Here is a 19,038-nt window from a genome sequence, read left to right as displayed (position 1 = left end):
ATACAGTAATTACAACAGGACATTACTGTGTATTGAACTACTTTTTCTGTCAAATTTGTTGTATAACATGATGTTTTGGTGCTTAATTTGTAAAATCCTAACCTAATTTGATGTTTAATAGGCTTTTCCTTAATCCCTCCTTATTATCCAAGATATTCGCTTATCCAAGCTGCTGCCGGCCCGTTTAGCTTGGATAAGTGAGATTCTACTGTATTTCTGTCAAATTTGTTGTATAACATGATGTTTTGGTGCTTAATTTGTTAAAGTCATAACCTAATTTGATGTTTAATGGGTAGCTTTGGGTGTCACACTCTCTCACCCTCTGAGGAAGATATTTGCTCATCCAAGCTTCTGCCGGCCCGTTTAGCTTGGATAAGTGAGACTCTACTGCAGTAGAGTCTCACTTATCCAACATAAACGGGCCGGCAGAATGTTGGATAAGCAAATATGTTGGATAATAAGGAGAGATTAAGGAAAAGCCTATTAAACATCAAATTAGGTTATGATTTTACAAATTTAGCACCAAAATTATCACGATGTATTGAAAACATTGACTACAAAAATGTGTTGGATAATCCAGAACATTGGATAAGCGAATGTTGGATAAGTGAGACTCTACTGTACTTACATCAGCTAAAATAGATATATATATAGATCGACAGATATATATCTTTATATATAAAAGTACAGCCTGCATATGTTTGTGCACACAAACAATTAAGTTTGGTCAGTTAAGTTGAATTTTTGACACACATTCCAACACATGCGTTTTAGAGTAAAATGAGTTTGGAGGAGGGAGAACAATAGATGATGGGATATGCTTTCAATCACCTCAGCTCCCACAGACCACTGTGACTTGCACCAATGACATTTCAGGACCAAACCTGGCACACAGACCGCCCCCGCCCCCCCAATGGCCCACTTTATGTACTGGCATGGTTAGACAGACCACGGATGATGGGATTTGCAGTACCTTCACCCAAATCTGCTTCACCCACAGACCAGAGCAAGACCCACGAACGACGGACATGGACCAGATTTGGCACACAGACACCCCATTACCCACTTCATGTCCTGGTGCTGATAGCAGAAGGATGGACCACAAATGATGGGATTCAGCATCTGATTCAGCACCAACTTCAACAGATCACAGAGACCCACACAAATGACCGACCTGGACAAAATTAGGCACACAGACTCCCCATGACCAACAGAAAATACTGGAAAAGTTTGAGGGATATTGACTTTGATTTACAGGAGTTATAGTTCACCTGCATCCAGAGAAATTGTGACCCCCACCAACAATGGACCGAGGCCAAACTTGGCACACAGAACCCCCTTGACCAACTGAACATACTGCTGTGGCATGTTGGAACTGACCTTGATTACAGGAGTTGTAGTTCACCCTTATCCAGAGTGCACTAAACCTAGCTGACAACGGATCTGGACCAAAATTGGCACACAGACCCAACATGCCCAACATGGCTAACTGATTTATAGAGTATTGTACAGGTTTTATATGTTTGTTTTATTGTAAGCCGCCCTGAGTCCCCTGTTGGGTGAGAAGGGTGGGATATAAATATTTAAATAAATAAATAAATAAACTCTACATACACGCAAGAGTCGAGGGAGATTGCCCTGGGAATCCCACTCATTTTGACCAACATGGCATTCGAGTTCAAACAACTTCAATTACCAATATGCCTTGCATTCTCAATGACTATCAATAAAGCACAGGGGCAATCTTTGCAAGTATGCGGTTTGAAATTAGAAAACAAAAACGACTTTCATGGGCAATTATACGTTGCATGCTCCAGAGTCGGTAAACCATCTAAGGTTGATGTTTATGTAGAAAATGGACAAACCAAAAATGTAGTCAATCCACTTTACAAAACAAAATATTTTGGTAAAAACCTCTTTTTCCTTCCTTTCATTTCATTCCACATAAGACACAGCAACGCAAGGCAGGGAATTGAACTGAATGATGTGTTTTGGTGAATCTATGTTCGCCACAATATTTTTATTTACTTTCACATTCATTACATATCATACTGAGTCATGGCAAAGTATGACCGGGTTTAGTATATTTATAAAAATATGTGCATGTATGTACACACACAGAGTTGACTCTGTTAACTGGCACACATGGGGATTGGTAGATGCCAGATATATGTACTTTCTGGTTGCTTGAGAGTTACTATTTAAAACAGGCCTAAGGTAAACGTAAAGGTTTTCCCATGACGTTAAGTCCAGTCATGTCTGACTCTGGGGTGTGGTGCTCATCTCCATTTCTAAGCCGAAGAGCCAGCGTTGTCCGTAGACACCTCCAAGGTTATGTGGCCGGCATAACTGCATGGAGCGCCATTACCTTCCCGCCTGAGTGGTACCTATTGATCTACTCACATTGGCATGTTTTCGAGCTCAGTGTTTTAACGCACTTCGCCACCAGGGCTCCTAAAACAGGCCTAACTAATACTATATATATATACCCCATACTATATCCCTAAGGAGATTAGGCAGGCCCCTACTCTACATATTTTCCGTAAGGAGCTCAAAACCTGGTGGTCTCAGCAGGTGTTTGAATGAATTCCATTCTGGCTATTCCACCGTCTTGGCATGAAATATACTGTACAGTCTCCTCTTTCCCTGATCATGGTCTATGTTAACCTACGGCATTATTGACCCCAATTGGAAGCTGCTGTGATTTTACTGATTGTTATTTTAATGTAAAATGTGTGTGTGTGTGTAATAATGTGTTTTTATATTGTTGTGTATTGTATGTCTGTATCTTTGTTGTAAACCGCCCTGAGTCCCTTCTGGGAGATAGGGTGGCATATAAATAAAGTTTATTATTATTATTATTATTACTCTGTATTGGCTTGAAAGTACAGTAATATTGAAATACAGCAAGTAAAAGCAAATTAAGGCAAGTAAAGACAGGCCTAGGAGCCCGCGATGGTGCAGCGGGTTAAACCGCTGAGCTGTTGAACTTGCTAATTGAAAGGTTGGCGGTTCGAAACCAGGAAGGGTGAGCTCCTGCTGTTAGCCCCAGCTTCTGCTACCCTAGCAGTTCGAAAACATGCAAATGTGACTTTAACTGTCATGGCTGAATGCTATGGAATGATGGGAGCTCCAGTTTTACAAGGTCTTAATCCTCCCCTGCCCAGGAGGGATGGCGCCTCACCAAACTTCAAATCTCAGGATTCCATAGCATTGAGCTATGGCAGTTAAAGCGTTGTGGAACTGCCTTAAATTTACAGTGTAGGTGCACCGAAGGGGAGACAATGAGCAACGGTAAAAATAACTCCACTTGGGATCAAACAAAGCAAGTCTCCCATCCAGATCGACCTGCGCCTGCGCGACTTTTTGTCGTTCCACTTCCGCCTTGTTTTGTGCGCAGGCGCAGTGCCTTCCGGGATGGGCCCGGGTCTTCTGTGCTGGGAGGGGGCAGAGGGGGTGTGGCTAAGCGGTTATTATGTTGCGCCGCATCCTGGCTCTCCTGGCTTTCCCGCGTTTTCTCCCCAAAGGCGGCAAGGGAGCTCTCCCGAGCGACGGCATGTATTATGCAGTGCGAAAGGGCAGGAGGACCGGCGTGTACCGCACCTGGTAAGCCGAGGAGGGTCCCCATCGCCACTTTCACCCTAGCTTAGGCGTGTCTTTTCCTTGTCTATTTTATCTTTCCATCGACCAGGCTTGGTACAGAATTGGGAACACAGGTCCCATCATTCCCATGCCTGTCTAGCTGCTGGAATTGGGGGAGTTGTAGTCCAACGGAAAGCTCGCTGTCTCCTCTTCTCTACTTATATTGTGAATACTGTGATGTTTCCATGGTCTTTGCTTAGGGTACCTCTGCACTGTAGCGTTAACGCAGTTTGGTAACACTTTAGTTGCCGTGATGCAATGCTGTCGAATTATGGGAGTTTTAGTTTGACCAGGCCTTTACCTTCTCAACTAGTGAAGGCTGGTGCCTCACCAAACTAGACATCCCATTGAGTCAGGGCGGTTAAAATGGCGTCAAATTGCATTAATTCTACATGAAGACACACAAGAGAGGGATGTAGAGGCGGCCATCATCACATCTCTCTCTTGTGTGCCTTCACGTTGTTTCCAAGTTATGGCAGCCCAAATGTGAACCTTGAGCAGGCGTTCCTTGGCAAGGTTTGTTCAAAAGGGGTTTGCCATTGTCTTCCTCAGAGGGTGAGAGAGTGTGACACCCAAAGCTACCCATTTGGTTTCCATGGCTGACCTGGGATTCAAACTCTGGTCTAGAACTGGGCCTATAAGAACTAGAGAGGCCTGTTATTTGTTACTGTTTTATTAATGCAGCAGTAGGGTAAAAAAAAACTATCATAACCTGGAATGTTTTCTGTCTATGATCTGTCATTTAATGCAGTGGTTCCCAACCTTTGGGCCTCCAGGTGTTTTGGACTTCAGCTCCCACAGTTCTGAACAGCTGGTAAGCTGGCTGGGATTTCTGGGTGTTGAAGTCCAAAACACCTGAAGGCCCAAAGGTTGGGAACCACTGCATTAAATGTATGAATCATCTTTTTCTTCAGCTGCTAGTGGAGGGGATTGGGGAGGACCAAACTGCCCAAGGAAGATTTATAAGTGCTTGAATGTGAGCAGCAACATTTTCTTTTATAACTTTTTATCATTTTTCTAGGGAAGAATGTAAAGCACAAGTTGATAGATACCCGTATGCTAGTTTTAAAAAATTTGGTTCAAAAGAGGAGGCTTGGGACTTTGTAGATGGTGAGACATCTTCCTCAGCAGGTAAGCATTCAAATGACTGTGCTGTTGAAGGCTTTCATGGCTGGAATAACTGGGTTGCTGTGAGTTTTCCGGGCTGTGTGGCCATGTTCCAGAAGCATTCTTTCTTGGCTTCTCTATGTAGCCTGACATGGTGGTTGTTAGAGTGGTCCAGCATTTCTGTGTTCTGAATAATATGCTGTGTCCAGGTTGGTTCACCAAGTGCTCTGCTATGGCTGACTTCTCTGGTTGAGTTAGTCTGCAGTGCCTTTCATGTTCCTTGATTCCCCCAGGTAGAAAGCAGCCAAACCTTGAAGCTGAAAGGCTATTCAATGCTAATCAAAGTGGCAAACTGAAACTTTCACACCTGCCTCAAACAGACAAGATATTTTTATTTACTTCATTTCTATCCCGCCTTTCTCACCCGAAGGGACTCAGGGCGGCTTACGGGTCTGGCAAAAATTCAATGCCGATTAAAGCTAACAGGAACAGTAAAACAGATAAACAGTTAAGAATGATTTACATTAAGCATTAATATACATAAGATACTATATAAAACTTATATAAATTGCATAGTTCCATTCATCAAAAAACCTTGTGCATAATTCTTAATCCAGACTGTGTTAAAGCCATAGAAACTTACTCTTTAAACGCTTGTATGTATAGTCAGGTCTTCAGCTTTTTTCTAAAACCCAGAAGGGATGGCGCCTGCTAGATGTCGCTGGGCAGGGAGTTCCATAGCCGAGGAACCACCACGGAGAAGGCCCTGTCTCGTCCCCGCCAATCACACTTGCGAAGTATGTGGGACCGAGAGCAGGACTTTCCCAGGGGTTCTTAAAAGTTCTAGTAGGCTCATAAGAAGAGATGCGTTCGGACAGGTAAGTTGGACCAGAACAGTTTAGGGTTTTATAGGTCAAGACCAGCACTTTGAATTGGGCTTGGTAGCATATCAGCAGTTAATGGAGCTGATGCAACAGAGGAGTAGTATGCTCCCTGTACGCCGCTCCAGTTATAAGTCTGGCCGCCTCCTGTTGTACTAGTTGGAACTTCCGGGCCATCTTCAAAGGCAATCCCACGTAGAGCGCATTGCAGTAATCTAAGTGGGATGTAACAAGAGTGGAACACTGTGGCCAAGTCTGACTTCCCAAGATACGGGCGCACCTGGCACATAAGTTTTAGTTGTGCAAATGCTGCTCTGGTCACATCCAGGAGAACACCCAAGCTGTGAACCTGTGTCTTCAGGGGGAGTGTAACCCCGTCCAACACAGGCTGTAACCCTATGTCTTCTTCGGCCTTATGACTGAAAAGGAGGCCCTCTGCCTTGTCTGGATTCAATTTCAGTTTGTTTGCCCTCATCCAGACCGTCACAGTTGTCAAGGACAAGTTCAAGACTTGAACAGCCTCCTTAGTAACAGGTGGAAAGGAGTGATAGAGGAACATCATTTGCGTACAGATGGAATTGAATTCAAAAACTCCGGATAATCTTTCCCAACAACTTCATGTAGATGTTAAACAACATGGGGGACATTACCGAGCCCTGCGGGATGCCACAAGATAATGGTTGTGGGGTCGAGTGGGTGTACCCCAACAACACGTTCTGGGACGGATCCTCCAGGAAGGACTGGGTCCTCTGCAGAGCAGTACCTCCAAGACCAATTCTCACGAGGCATCCCAGAAGGATACCATGATCTGCGGTAGGGTTCCTCAAACTTTTTAAGTGGAGAGCCGGTTCGCGGTCCCTCAGACTGTTGGGGGGCCGGACTATGATGAAATAGTCCAAAATTAGGATTGTTGTTGTGTGACTTCAAGTCTTTTCAGACTTAGGTCAACCCTATGTCTAAAGTTTAGGATAGGGGCCAAGTAAATGACCTTGGAGGGCCGCATCCACCCCACGGGCCTTAGTTTGGGGACCCCTGGGCTACGGTATCGAAGGCCGATGAAAGGTCCAGCAGAACTAACAGGAATACACTCCCCCTGTCAGGTTCCTGGCGTAGATTATATACTAAAGCAACAAAGGCTGTTTCAGTTCCATGTTCCGGCCTAAAGCCAGACTGCACTGGATCTAGATAATCAGTGCTACTAAGAACCTCTTGAGTTATGAGGCCACCACACATTCCATGACTTTGCCCAAGAAGGGAAGATTGGAAATGGGCTGAAAGTTGACCAATTGAGTGGGTCCAGTGATAATTTCTTCAATAGCGGTTTTATAACAGCTTTTTTTAAGCTCACAGGAATTTTGCCTGGGCGTGTCTGGGCATGGCCCCATGTAAGCCGCCCCGAGTCCCTCCGGGGAGATGGGGCGGGATATAAGAATAAAATTATTATTATTATTATTATTATTATTATTATTGCCTTCCTGTAAGGAGGCATTAACCACCACTTTTATCCATTTGGCCAAACCCTCTCTGTCCTGCTTTACCAGCCAGGATGGGCATGTGGTTGGCCTCCTCTCCAAGGATCTTTCTCCCTCCCTCGACCTTCCACAGATATATAAACGCCACTTGCCTAGTTCCCAACAGACCTCACAACCTCTGAGGATGCCTGCCATAGATGTGGGCGAAATGTCAGGAGAGAATACTTCTGGAACATGTCCATACAGCCCGGAAAACTCACAGCAACCCAATTAAAAGGGTTGAATGAAAAGTAATGCCTTCACCTTCGTAACTCTCTCAACAGATGGCAGTACTGGTATGCGGCAGGTACTGGCTTGTTCAGTAGACTCTCTACAGTTCCATTTGGCAGTCACATTGACCAACTGTCTGCACAGGGTTCCATACTTCGCACTTTAACAACACAGCCGTTCAGTGCTAAGGCTTCCAGCCAAATGGAACTGTAAAGGAGAGTGTACTGAACAAGCCAGTACCTGCCGCATACCAGTACTGCCATCTGTTGAGGAGTTACGAAGGTGGAGGCATTACTTTTCATTCAACTCTTGTAAAAGGACTGTTTAGCAGAATTAGAAGCAGCCTCCTGATAAATAGACAATATGTTATGTACTTTGCTTAATTGTAATAGCCTTGTTAACAAAGGAAACTCGGGTATCAATTAAAGGTGTGGTCTTTCTCCCCAAAAGACTTGTGTCTTTTATTTCCTGTAGTTCTCTTACTTGACATCACTTTAATTTTCATGACTCAGTGTTGTGGAATCCTTGGAGTTGTAATTTGGTGAGACACCAGCTCTCTTTGGAAGAGGGCTAAAACCTTGTAAAACTACAACTCCCAAAATCCCATAGCATTAAGCCATGGCAGTTTAAGTGTTGTCAGACCACATTAATACTACAGTGCAAATATATCCTTACTCCTGTTTAAACTGTGCATATATTGGTAGCTACTCTGATGACTTGGGGATCTTGTTTCTGTTTTGTTATTTGTTTATTTTACTGTATTTTAATCAGTAAAAAACAAAGGTTACAGTTGGAAAAATAAAGTAGCTGTAACCTTCCATTTTTATTGGACTTCCTGCTATATTTTACTAGGGGCAAATAGAAAGATCTTGAGATCTTTCTTTCCGCTCTTAGTTATAAAAATTATTTCAGCTCTCTTCCATAAGGCACTGATAGCTATTGAGTCACATTAAATGACTCCTATTTTTGAGAAGCTGAGCTGCATTACTGTATATACTTCTTTTGGAGTAGAGGCACATAAACTCAGTTGATATTATTTTTGAGGAAACCTAGGCTATAGTTGTGAGAAGTCTGCACTTATAAGAATTTTAGTTTTTGTAGATCCCTTGCTGCGAGCGGTGCACTTAGAACAGCAGGATGTTGTCCTTGAGGGAACCTCTCTGTTGTGTGAAACTATATCTTCCTTTTGGATTAGGCACATTGGTGGAGGATGCCAGTCATGCAGACACAACACCTCCTGACGACCCATCATCTGTTGCTGAAGGTGCTCTTCACAATTGTCCCCATACATAGTGTTTGTTGGACATGCATGACCCACTGTTCTGTGTCCCCTGTTCCGTCCTCTTTGTGCTTTGGCTTCGGGAGCTTTTCTAACTCGCTTTGCATGACTAAAGTACAGCCTGACAGCCTCCCGCTCTAGTTCAGTCTCTTAGAAAGACATGCATTGCCATTTCATTGTTACTTTTGAATTGCTTTTCTGTGGAGTACTGTACTTGTTTAATTTTCAAAATTAGGTTTGGTGGGGTAAGGATAACGTCATATTCTAGAAGCTTGGAGCTAGAAGGAAAGAACAAGAGTATAAAAAGCAAATTCTTGAATAGGAAATGTTAAATCATCAAAAATCATCCAAATTCCTTGCTATGAACCATTTTCTAATTCAGGGATTCCTAATTCAGAGCTAAATCAAACGTTGCTTTTGGGTATGCTATTCTCTTGCTTTCTTGATTTTCTCTAATTTTGCTTTGTTGCAGATTACTGTTCTAATTACATACAGTATTTCACATTAGTATATTTGTGAAAGAGAGCCCTATTACAGGTGTACCTCAATTAACAAAGTTCCAGGCTTTAATAGAAATTAAACCTAGAAATGACTTAGAAGGAATACTGTTAGGTTCTTACATCACAAAAAAGAAGAGCAGGATAATAGGTTCTACCAACCTATTTTCATTCATAAACTTTTCATTCAAAATTAACATGCACATGTGAAATGAGACAAGATGGTTAAATAAAAACATTTTGAAAGTTCTAGAAACCACATGAAAGTGTCTTCTAAAATGGGTAGCATGTAAAACAAGTTAATTGCTTTTCCCATTCTTTCTGTTTTGCTCTTTACACACTCAATAAGTCATTTTGGAGACAGTTTGCTATACCTGTTTATACGTAAGTAATAGTGATAATAAGTTATTTGTTACCTACCTCTCCTCAGGGTTTGAGACCAGGTACAACACAAAATACATCTCTTAAAAACATAACCATTAAAATACATTTATTAAAAAACAAGGCACAATATTAAAATAATAATTTGTACCAATAACATGTGCGTTTAAATTAATAGGCTGTACTTGAATGGCTTGGCCTGCCAAAAGAGATAGGTCATTGCATAAGCAAACATAGATATATTGGGGTTCTGCTCTAAGTGACTCTATTTTTTCCAGATGAATCTTCAATGCAATGTTTATTGTAGATACGTTGCGGCAATCCAACACAAAGTTCGACTTTCTACAACCCTCCCTCACAAAAGAGAAAAAATTACTTCCAGGTAGACAGAAGACAAAAAAATTGGGACTGGCTTGGGTTCCCATAAAAGACTGAAAACAAGCATATTTGTCAAAGGCTTTGTTAACTGAGGTATATATGTATATTGAAGCAAAGTGGCCTTGCTAATTTCTGGTACTAGTAAACACTTACACAAAGTTGGTCTCACCAAGAGGAGACACATTGAAATGAATGGTATGTCCTTCTTGGGTATAAATATTATATTGTGTTTCTAATGTGGTTTTTTATTTTCTCAAGTTGACAGTAGTTATTCTTATGGAAGCCAGAGAAGTAATTATTCCTGGAGTGACACCACAGCATCTTCATCTAGCAAAAGTTACTGGAATGACACTACATCTTGGTCCAATACAAGTTCATCCAAAGGATCTTATGAACAGCCCTCAGAAAATCAGAGAAAACGTACAAAATATACTGATGTGCCATATGAGAACAAAGACAAATTCTCCTACATGGGTCAGTACCTCTGTTTCAGTGACTTAACAATCTATATATATAAAAGAGCATCAGGGCAACCCACAAAACAACAAAAGTACAGGCTGCCCAACCTCGAAATTTGACAACACAACCCATCATCCACGGCTCCAGTAAGATACAACAAAAAAAGCAAAATAAAGTCCTAATTAGAGGGAGAGCAATAATTGTTTTTATCCAATTGCTGCCAGTTTAGAGGACTAATCTCTGCCCACTTCGTCTCCTAGCAACCAACTCAGCCAAGGCACAGCCAGGGTTCAGTTAGGGGACAGGCAGATTTAGGCCTCACCACAGATTATCTAATTTGCACTGGATTATATGGCAGTATAGACTCAAGGCCCTTCCACACAGCTATATAACCCATTTATAATCTTATCTGCTTTGCACTGGATTATCTTGAGTCCACACTACCATATAATCCACTTCATTGTGCATTTTATACAGCTGTGAAGAAGGGGCCTCATATAATCCACTTCTAAGCAGATAATATAAGATTATCAATATGCAGTAGAGTCTCACTTATCCAACATAAACAGGCCGGCAGGATAAGTGAATATGTTGGATAATAAGGGATTCAGGAAAAGCCAATTAAACATCAAATTAGGTAATCGTTATACAAATTAAGCATCAAAACATCATATTATACAACAAATTCGACAGAAAAAGTAGTTCAATGCTCAGTAATGCTATGTTGTAATTACAGTAGAGTCTCACTTATCCAACACTCGCTTATCCAATGTTCTGGATTATCCAACGCATTTTTGTAGTCAATGTTTTCAATATATCGTGATATTTTGGTGCTAAATTCATAAATACAGTAATTACTACATAGCATTACTGCGTATTGAACTACTTTTTCTACCAAATTTGTTGTCTAACATGATGTTTTGGTGCTTCATTTGTAAAATCATAACCTAATTTGATGTTTAATAGGCTTTTCCTTAATGCCTCCTTATTATCCAACATATTCGCTTATCCAACATTCTGCCGGCCCATTTATGTTGGATAAGTGAGACTCTATTGTACTGTATTTACAAATTTACCACTAAAGTAGCACAATTAATTTAAAACACTGACTACAAAAACATTGATTACGAAAAGGCAGACTGCGTTGGATAATCCAGAACATTGTATAAGCGAATGTTGGATAAGTGAGATTCTACTTTAATATGAAATAATTACTGGGATAGAATAATGCAGAACAATATAATTTCTAAAACCAGGACAGTAAATAAAGACCCAACAGTCTGAAAGCAGGAAAATTCGAAATTCCACAAAGGAAACAATCAGGGCCAGCTAACACCTCCCAAGAAAGGATTCTTCCAGAAAGGAAGCTGAGAAGGGAGTGAAGCACTGTGATTAGTCATTATTATTACTATCATTACTATTATTATTATTATTGTGTTGCGGTTAACCTTGAAAATGAATACAATCTGGCTCCAAGTATTCAAAAACACTAAAATCAGAATATATAAAAATTAATGTGGTATAATAAAACAGAACAATACAATCTCTAAAATCAAAATACTAAATAAAGAACAACACTCTGAAAACAGGGGAATTCCACACAGGAAACAATCAGGGCCAGCTAACACCTCCCAACAAAATATTCCCATCATCAAAATCTGGCAAATCCTCTGTTTTCTCAGGGCCACAGACAGTAGAAGCACATAAAATATTGCAAAGAACACCACTCTGAAAACAAGGGAATTCCAGACAGGAAACAATCAGGGCCAGCTAACACCTCCCAACAAAAAAATTACTCGGGGAGGAAACAGCCAGGCTTTAAATCTGCAAGGCCATTACATCCTAATCATTTTTCCTAATTGCAGCATTCATACTTGCCTCCAACAGACAAAAAAAAACCAATCAGAAATATTGTATATTCACAACCTTTAGGAAATAATATCCCCTGATGGCGCAGCATGTTAAAGTGCTGAGCTGCTGAACTTCTGGACCAAAAGGCCACAAGTTTGAATTGGGGGAGCGGAGAGAGCCCCCACTGTTAGCCCCAGCTTCTGCCAACCCAGAAATTCGAAAACATGCAAGTGTGAGTGCATCAATAGGTACTGCTCCAGCGGGAAGGTAACGCTGCTCCATGCAGTCATCCCACATGACCTTGGAGGAGTCTACGGACAACGCCGACTCTTCGGCTTAGAAATGGAGATGAGCACCGACCCCCAGAGTCGGACACGACTGGACTTAACGTCAGGGGAAAACCTTTACCCTTTACCTTAACTACCACCAACTCCTCAATACTTTATTTCCCATACCACCAGACTTCGCCACAGCAACACGTGGCCGGGCACAGCTAGTGTCTTCTAATTTTTGAGTATAAATCAGACATGCAAGAGGACGTTATGCTGTATTTTCTTGTCTTTTCAGCAGTTCTCTCAAGATCCATCAGACTTGTGGCATAATATTTTTTTAGCTGTCAGCCACAGACACTTAACTATCATGGCTATCCCTTTAGAAAAACTTATTTAAGACATTTAAATTCTTGCATACAGTTGCTGTCTAATGTGCAAGATTTGAAATTGGATCTATAATACATTATCTAAAAGGATTATTATTGGTATAAGATTTCACATTGCCATAACTAACATTCATTCTTATTTATACATTACTATAAGCGCTGTATAGAGATTTATATATTTTTAAAGGCAGTCTTTTCCCCTGAGATAGCTATAATCTAAATGTGATAATAAGGAAGACACAAATGAGAGGCAAGTAGAGGAAGCAATAAAAGTGAGCAAATACATTTATTCCTTACAATGAGGGTTAGATAAAAGGTCTCATATTAGAAATCCATTCTAAGGACAAAAAGTTCAGTCTAGTTTCCAGTTTACTTTTCATCTTCGAATCCATTTGAAAATTATTTAATAAATTAAACATTTTCCCATAGTTGCTTGGCTGATTTAGGGAGAAATTGCAATTGTTATTAATATGTTAAAATTAGTTATCTATTTTGATTGTAGTCACTATTTCATTTTGAATATGTGTTGAATCCGTGAGGAAATAAATAAATAAAATGAAATCCCAGTAATGTTTTGTATTTGTAGGAGAGTATACCGTTGTCTATACAGATGGCTGCTGCTCAAGTAATGGGAAAAGTAAAGCACGTGCTGGAACAGGTGTATATTGGGGACCGAGCCATCCTCTGTAAGTAAGATAGAAATGTCTGTCCAGTAGTATGCTGTCAAAACCATTCTTCCCTGTATGCCACCGTTTTGTGGCCTAGGCCCCAGGTTTTTTTTAATCAGCTCAGAGGCAACAGAAGGCTGAGCAGGTGAATAGGATTCTTTCTTCTCCCCCTAGAAAATGGTGGTTGTTCTGTCACTTTAATCCAGGCAGTTTTATTTATTTGCATGTTGAACCTAAGAAGAAAACGTAGGATCATTAGTTTACTTTTATAGATGTAATGCAGCTGTAATATGTCTGTGCTAGGGGCTTCTCAGAGTCAAGAAAGACTATGCTGCTGAGGATCAATAGAACATTGTTCTGGTGGTTGATTGATGCCAGATTCCTACCTAGGTGCTCCTATACCAATTCTACCATGTTTCGTGTATTCAATTATTTTATTTAGATCTCACCTTTCTCCTAGTATGGAACATAAGGCAGCATGCTTAAGAGTTTGTGATTTAAGGGAGAATTGAAGATCTCTCTTGGCATCAATTTCCTGGACTGAGTCAACCTTTTCCCCCCAAAACCAGAAATGAGTTCCTGTATTTCAGGGATGAAATCTTGTAACAACAGGAAACAAGTCCAGAAACATGAATGTTTCATCTAATCTTAGATTTCAGAGAACAGGCAAAGCAAGGGAAATGTTTCTCTTTCCTTAGTCAGCAAATCTGAAGTGCATTTCAGCTCTAATCTGCATGTTCGAGCACATAACATAGTGAACTAAAATAATTTGAACTATTTAAAATATATGAAGAGGCTAACGTGTAAGAATAACATACCGATGTACGATAGTTCCTGGGATAATGCCACCATCACCATGATCATAATTTTCATCTTTTTTTAGCATAAAACTAAATTGGACATTGACAAGCATACCATAACATTGTGTAGCAATCCATGGACAACCTATATTTGTGTGTGGTTTTTGAGGCATCAGTGCATGAACATGTTTGATGAAGAGGAACTAGGCTGTAAATGTTTTAATAAGATAAACATTTAGCATAAAAAGATAAATATGCTTAACATAAGAACAGTGGAGATTAATAATCCAGTCCCTACAGCTCCTATAAATCATGGTGAATTCTCCCCAAATCTCTCCAGTATGTTCAGTTGCTGATCAATTCCTGTTTGCCATGTGCCATTAGGTAAGGTTTAAGGCAGTGGTTCCCAAACTTATTTGGCCTACCGCCCCCTTTCCAGAAAAAATATTATTCAGCAGCCTGGAAATTATTTTTTAATTTTTTTAAAATGGCAATTAAACAGAAAGATATATGTACCTGTGGCCATCACCGCTCCCCTGGATTGCTGCAGCACCCACTTTGTGAATCACTGGTTTAAGGCAAAGGCAGTGGGTGGCAGGTTAATGCAAATGGAAAGAGAAAGGAATACTGGGATGTGTTTGCTGTAACTTTCATTGTCCTTGGAGGGAGTGACTTGGTGGCTCCACAGCACTGGAGACTATAATCTGTGGAGACCGGAGACTGTCTGTGTGAGTGGACACCTGTGCCACATGCACACATACAGATTTTCACCTTTATTATGTGTATAGATTTTGATAGCTGTGGATATAACAATATGTAATGTGCCTGAATCATAATATTGTGGATGTGGTTCTTTCAGACTGTGATTGTAGACTGGTGACATGCAAATTAACAAAGAATTTTTCAAAATGAATTTTTTTGATGGAGGCTTTGTTCACTGAGCTATACCTATAGTTTGGTGAGTTGTCATTTTTTAATTGTTTTAATCATTTATCTGTTTCTTCCACAGAAATAGTAGCGAGAGACTTCCTGGAAGGCAAACTAACCAAAGGGCTGAAATTCATGTAAGTTTTTTTTTGTTCAGGAAACTTGAATATAAACATTGCAAGACCAGGCTGCTTCAGTGCCATTGTTTGGATGATACTTTAATCTAGAATCAAATTGACTTATCTGGTAATCATTTTAAAACTAATACCAATATTGTTTTTTAAACCTCCTGCCTGAAGTGTTTTCTCTTTGGGATTTTTTTAGGCTGCTTGCAAAGCAATAGAACAAGCAAAGAGTCAAAATATCAAGAAACTGGCAATCTATACTGACAGCAAGTTCACCATCAACGGTAAGTAGTTGCTTGTTAGGGAGTGATAAGACAAAAGTCATGTGATACAGGCTTACTAAAGAAAAGTGATTGTAAGGCACCAGTCTATTCTGATCTTGGTTTTGTTTTGAAGCAGCATTGATTATTTGTCTTTAACGAGAATAGCAGGAAATGTGTATGGCTTTATATGCAAGAACCTTGAAGTGGTTTGTAATGAGCGAGCTATGGGAATTTAATATGTTCATAATGTATTCTATAAGTAGTTGGTTCTACACAAGTCTAGTAATTTAAGTCCTGGCAAATAATGAAAATGTGGGTTTTCTTGGCAGAATTTGTATTTCAGTAAAGGAAGCAAAAACTATTCACCAGAGATTATGCTCTTGAGAATAGAACTGTGAAGGCTGTGCTTTTCTGGTAGCTTCTCACATGATGTGCCAGTCAACATAGCTTGACTAGATGGCTTTTTGACAGTTAGAAATAATATAAACTTGATGTAGATGTTATAGTTACAGTCTTTAATTATATTTTCATAGGTATGACGAGCTGGGTTCCAAACTGGAAATCCAATGGGTGGAAAACCTGTGCGGGAAAAGACGTAACAAATAAAGAAGATTTTGAAAAGCTTTCCAAGCTTTCCGAAGGCATGGACATCCAATGGGTAAGTAATGTGGCTAGAAAAACCTAACTAAATAATGAACATTATTTAAAAGTAAATCAAACAAAATTTGAGCCCAAGACAAGTGGGGGACTGAGAATATAAACGTATCCTACCATTATGGTATCAGAATTATGGCTACCATTGACTAACTGGTGCCACAATATATTACATGTGCATACTTGGCAACTCTAATAACAATTATAGTGTATACGTTACAATAATCATTTGTTAAACATAAGCTGAGCAAGCAGTTAATGCTTATCCTGTGTATACAAGTGTATGGTTTCAGAATTAGTTAGGCTTAGTTGTTACTTTTTCACTCATCTAAGTTCTAATTGGCAGCAGTACATTTCACGAAATATTACACTGTCTTCTCAATCCTAGCTTGAACCTGTTTGTCCTAAAACACAGGCTCATTTCCTTCACTGTCATATCACTTAACTTTTCACTCTTCTCTAGTTCGAATCCTATCTCTGATTCACACTTCTCGTTGCCTCACTGTCATATACACCAGCCTTTTAAACAAGGCCAGTCTCAGGGCTCATTCAGTATCCCATGCTCTTTATCTCTCTCTCTGTCATCAGTTGCCAACCTTTGATCCTTCAGGGCATAGGTGTCCAACTCAAGGCCTGCCTCGTCATTTTATGTGGCCCTCCAGATGCTGGACTACAACTAATTAGGCATCATGACAGTAACATCTGAAGACTGCAGTTTGTTCTGTTTAGTCAGGAAAGGAGTTTGGATTTAGACACAAGGCTTCTGGATATGTCTGATTTTAAAATGCCCTTTAACCTTTCCCCAACCTCAGAGCCATAAAGGCTATTGGGTTGCAATTCCCATTATCTCCAGTCCACATGACAGATAATCTTTTTTGAATTAAAAGTTTGTATTCAGTAAATTAATAGCATGCTAAAAATCTTTTAATAAAAAAGGGAGATGATGGGAATTGTCATTCAATATCTGGGGACCAGAATTTGGTAAAACTAAAAACAATATAATCGGTTGTCTGTATCTTCGCCCATGTATGCAATGGCCCTTTGTAGTCAACCATAAAGCTGATGTAGTTTGATACCACTGCTCCAGGGATTCCCAGGAGCCACAATCAGTTTGGTCAATTGTCAGAAATTGTGGGAGCTGAAATCCAAAATGTTGGGAACTATTGATCTATATACTAAGTCACATACATAGGCATGCTTTACCTTAATTTGTCTAGTAAACACAACATTTGTTGTTCAAAATTCCCAAACATAATTAAGCTTATTCACTGTTGCTTCTTTAACTTGATAGTTCCCATGAAAACTCAGCTCCAATGCACTCAATGGATAATATTTAGTTCTTCCAAAGGGTTCTTTTGTCTATTTCAGTTTCAAAAATGGCATAAACAAATGAAAAAATGACTAGGTTTCAAATTGCCCTTGTTAGCATGGAAATTTGAGATTTTGGTTTGTCATCACAGAATGCAGCATGTTAGCCTTTTTAGTCCATTAACTTGGATTCTTGATATCAACAGATGCATGTTCCAGGTCACGCTGGCTTTACTGGAAATGAAGCTGCTGATCGCCTTGCAAAAGAAGGAGCTGGAAAGTCTTAAAGCTGGCATTTTGTAGCTGGAAAGTTGCACTGAATTCTGAGGAGGAAAGGATTCTTTCAGATGAACCTGAGTTGGTGGATTTCCAATGTTCTAGAAAACCAGGAGAGGGATGTGGTTATTTGCTCTTGTTCTAAAGAGGTTATTTTCAAAAGACTTTAAAGTTTGGTTTTAAAAATATGACAGTTGGTAGTTCTGTGCAATGTATTGCTACAGGATAACTTCCATGCCACCATTATTACTTCCTAAGTTCAGAGAGTTGTATAAACTTTAAGGACTGTTAAAATACATGGTAAGGAAAAATACAGTTTGCTTAGACAGCATTATATTTCCTATTGTGCATTCTGAAATAAAGAATTCTATTTTTGTGTTTTAATTCTTGATGATTGCATAGACATCTCCATAGACAGGGCAAATAGCAATCTGGAAACAGGATTAGCAAACAGGTTTGTCTCCTAAAGTGCTTCCCACATTGGTAAGATTCTTGTACTTTTTTCATCTTGAATGAGAAATATTGCCCTGACATATTGAGGCATCAGATAAAGTAAAAGGCCAGCATAAGATAGGTTTTCAGGGATTTTGTTTATCTGTTTTTGCATTTGATGACTTTTTTGTGAAGGGAAATGTTGCAGAAAATGTTTAAGCAGTATAATTTTCACAGAAAACAATATTTTGCACACCATAAGGTTTTTGCACAAAAACGCTTTTTTTGCCTAAAAATGTCGTTTCTTGCAACATTGTTTGTATTTGCATGTGAAAGAAAAATGAATGAGAATCAACACCAATTGGTGAAAACGGTCATTGGTCTAAATCAAATGTAGTGGTCTTGTATCTTTCATGATGGCAATTTCATTATTTCCCTGTTATCAACATCCTGAAACTAGTGAAGAGGAAAAATTGACCCTTTATTTTGTTGATTGTAGAAATTCTATTAATCAGTTGGTCCTCCACTGAATTCTAGCCAAAATACTGAAGTCCTCATACCCCCTTTATGTGCAAGTTATGTTTCAATATATTAGCTATTTTAAGATAGCCTTGCTCTTATATACATGTACGTACCTCTCCTTTCTTGCTTTTTCTAAAACAAAAGTTGAAGGAATGTTCCACATAACTAATTAAGCAATGGACACATCT

The 19,038-nt window shown here is 39.8% G+C and overlaps 1 protein-coding gene across 4 annotated transcripts; it reads left to right on the top strand.

Moving 5' to 3' along the window:
- The first annotated feature begins 3,269 nt into the window (after window positions 1-3,269).
- Window positions 3,270-18,280, top strand: rnaseh1 (ribonuclease H1). 4 transcript variants are annotated; one of them, NM_001286008.1, is given in 9 exon segments: window positions 3,435-3,606; window positions 4,664-4,773; window positions 8,568-8,636; window positions 10,166-10,381; window positions 13,462-13,561; window positions 15,353-15,407; window positions 15,595-15,679; window positions 16,192-16,316; window positions 17,827-18,280. In NM_001286008.1, coding segments are annotated over 9 exon segments (972 nt in total). In that variant the 5' UTR covers window positions 3,435-3,475; the 3' UTR covers window positions 17,908-18,280.
- Window positions 18,281-19,038: the final 758 nt, after the last annotated feature.

Source organism: Anolis carolinensis, chromosome 1 (assembly GCF_035594765.1).
Source record: "Anolis carolinensis isolate JA03-04 chromosome 1, rAnoCar3.1.pri, whole genome shotgun sequence".
NCBI classification, from domain to species: Eukaryota; Metazoa; Chordata; class Lepidosauria; order Squamata; family Dactyloidae; genus Anolis; species Anolis carolinensis.
The sequence above is the reverse complement of the archived record's forward strand: the minus strand, read 5'-3'. Positions and strand labels throughout refer to the sequence as shown.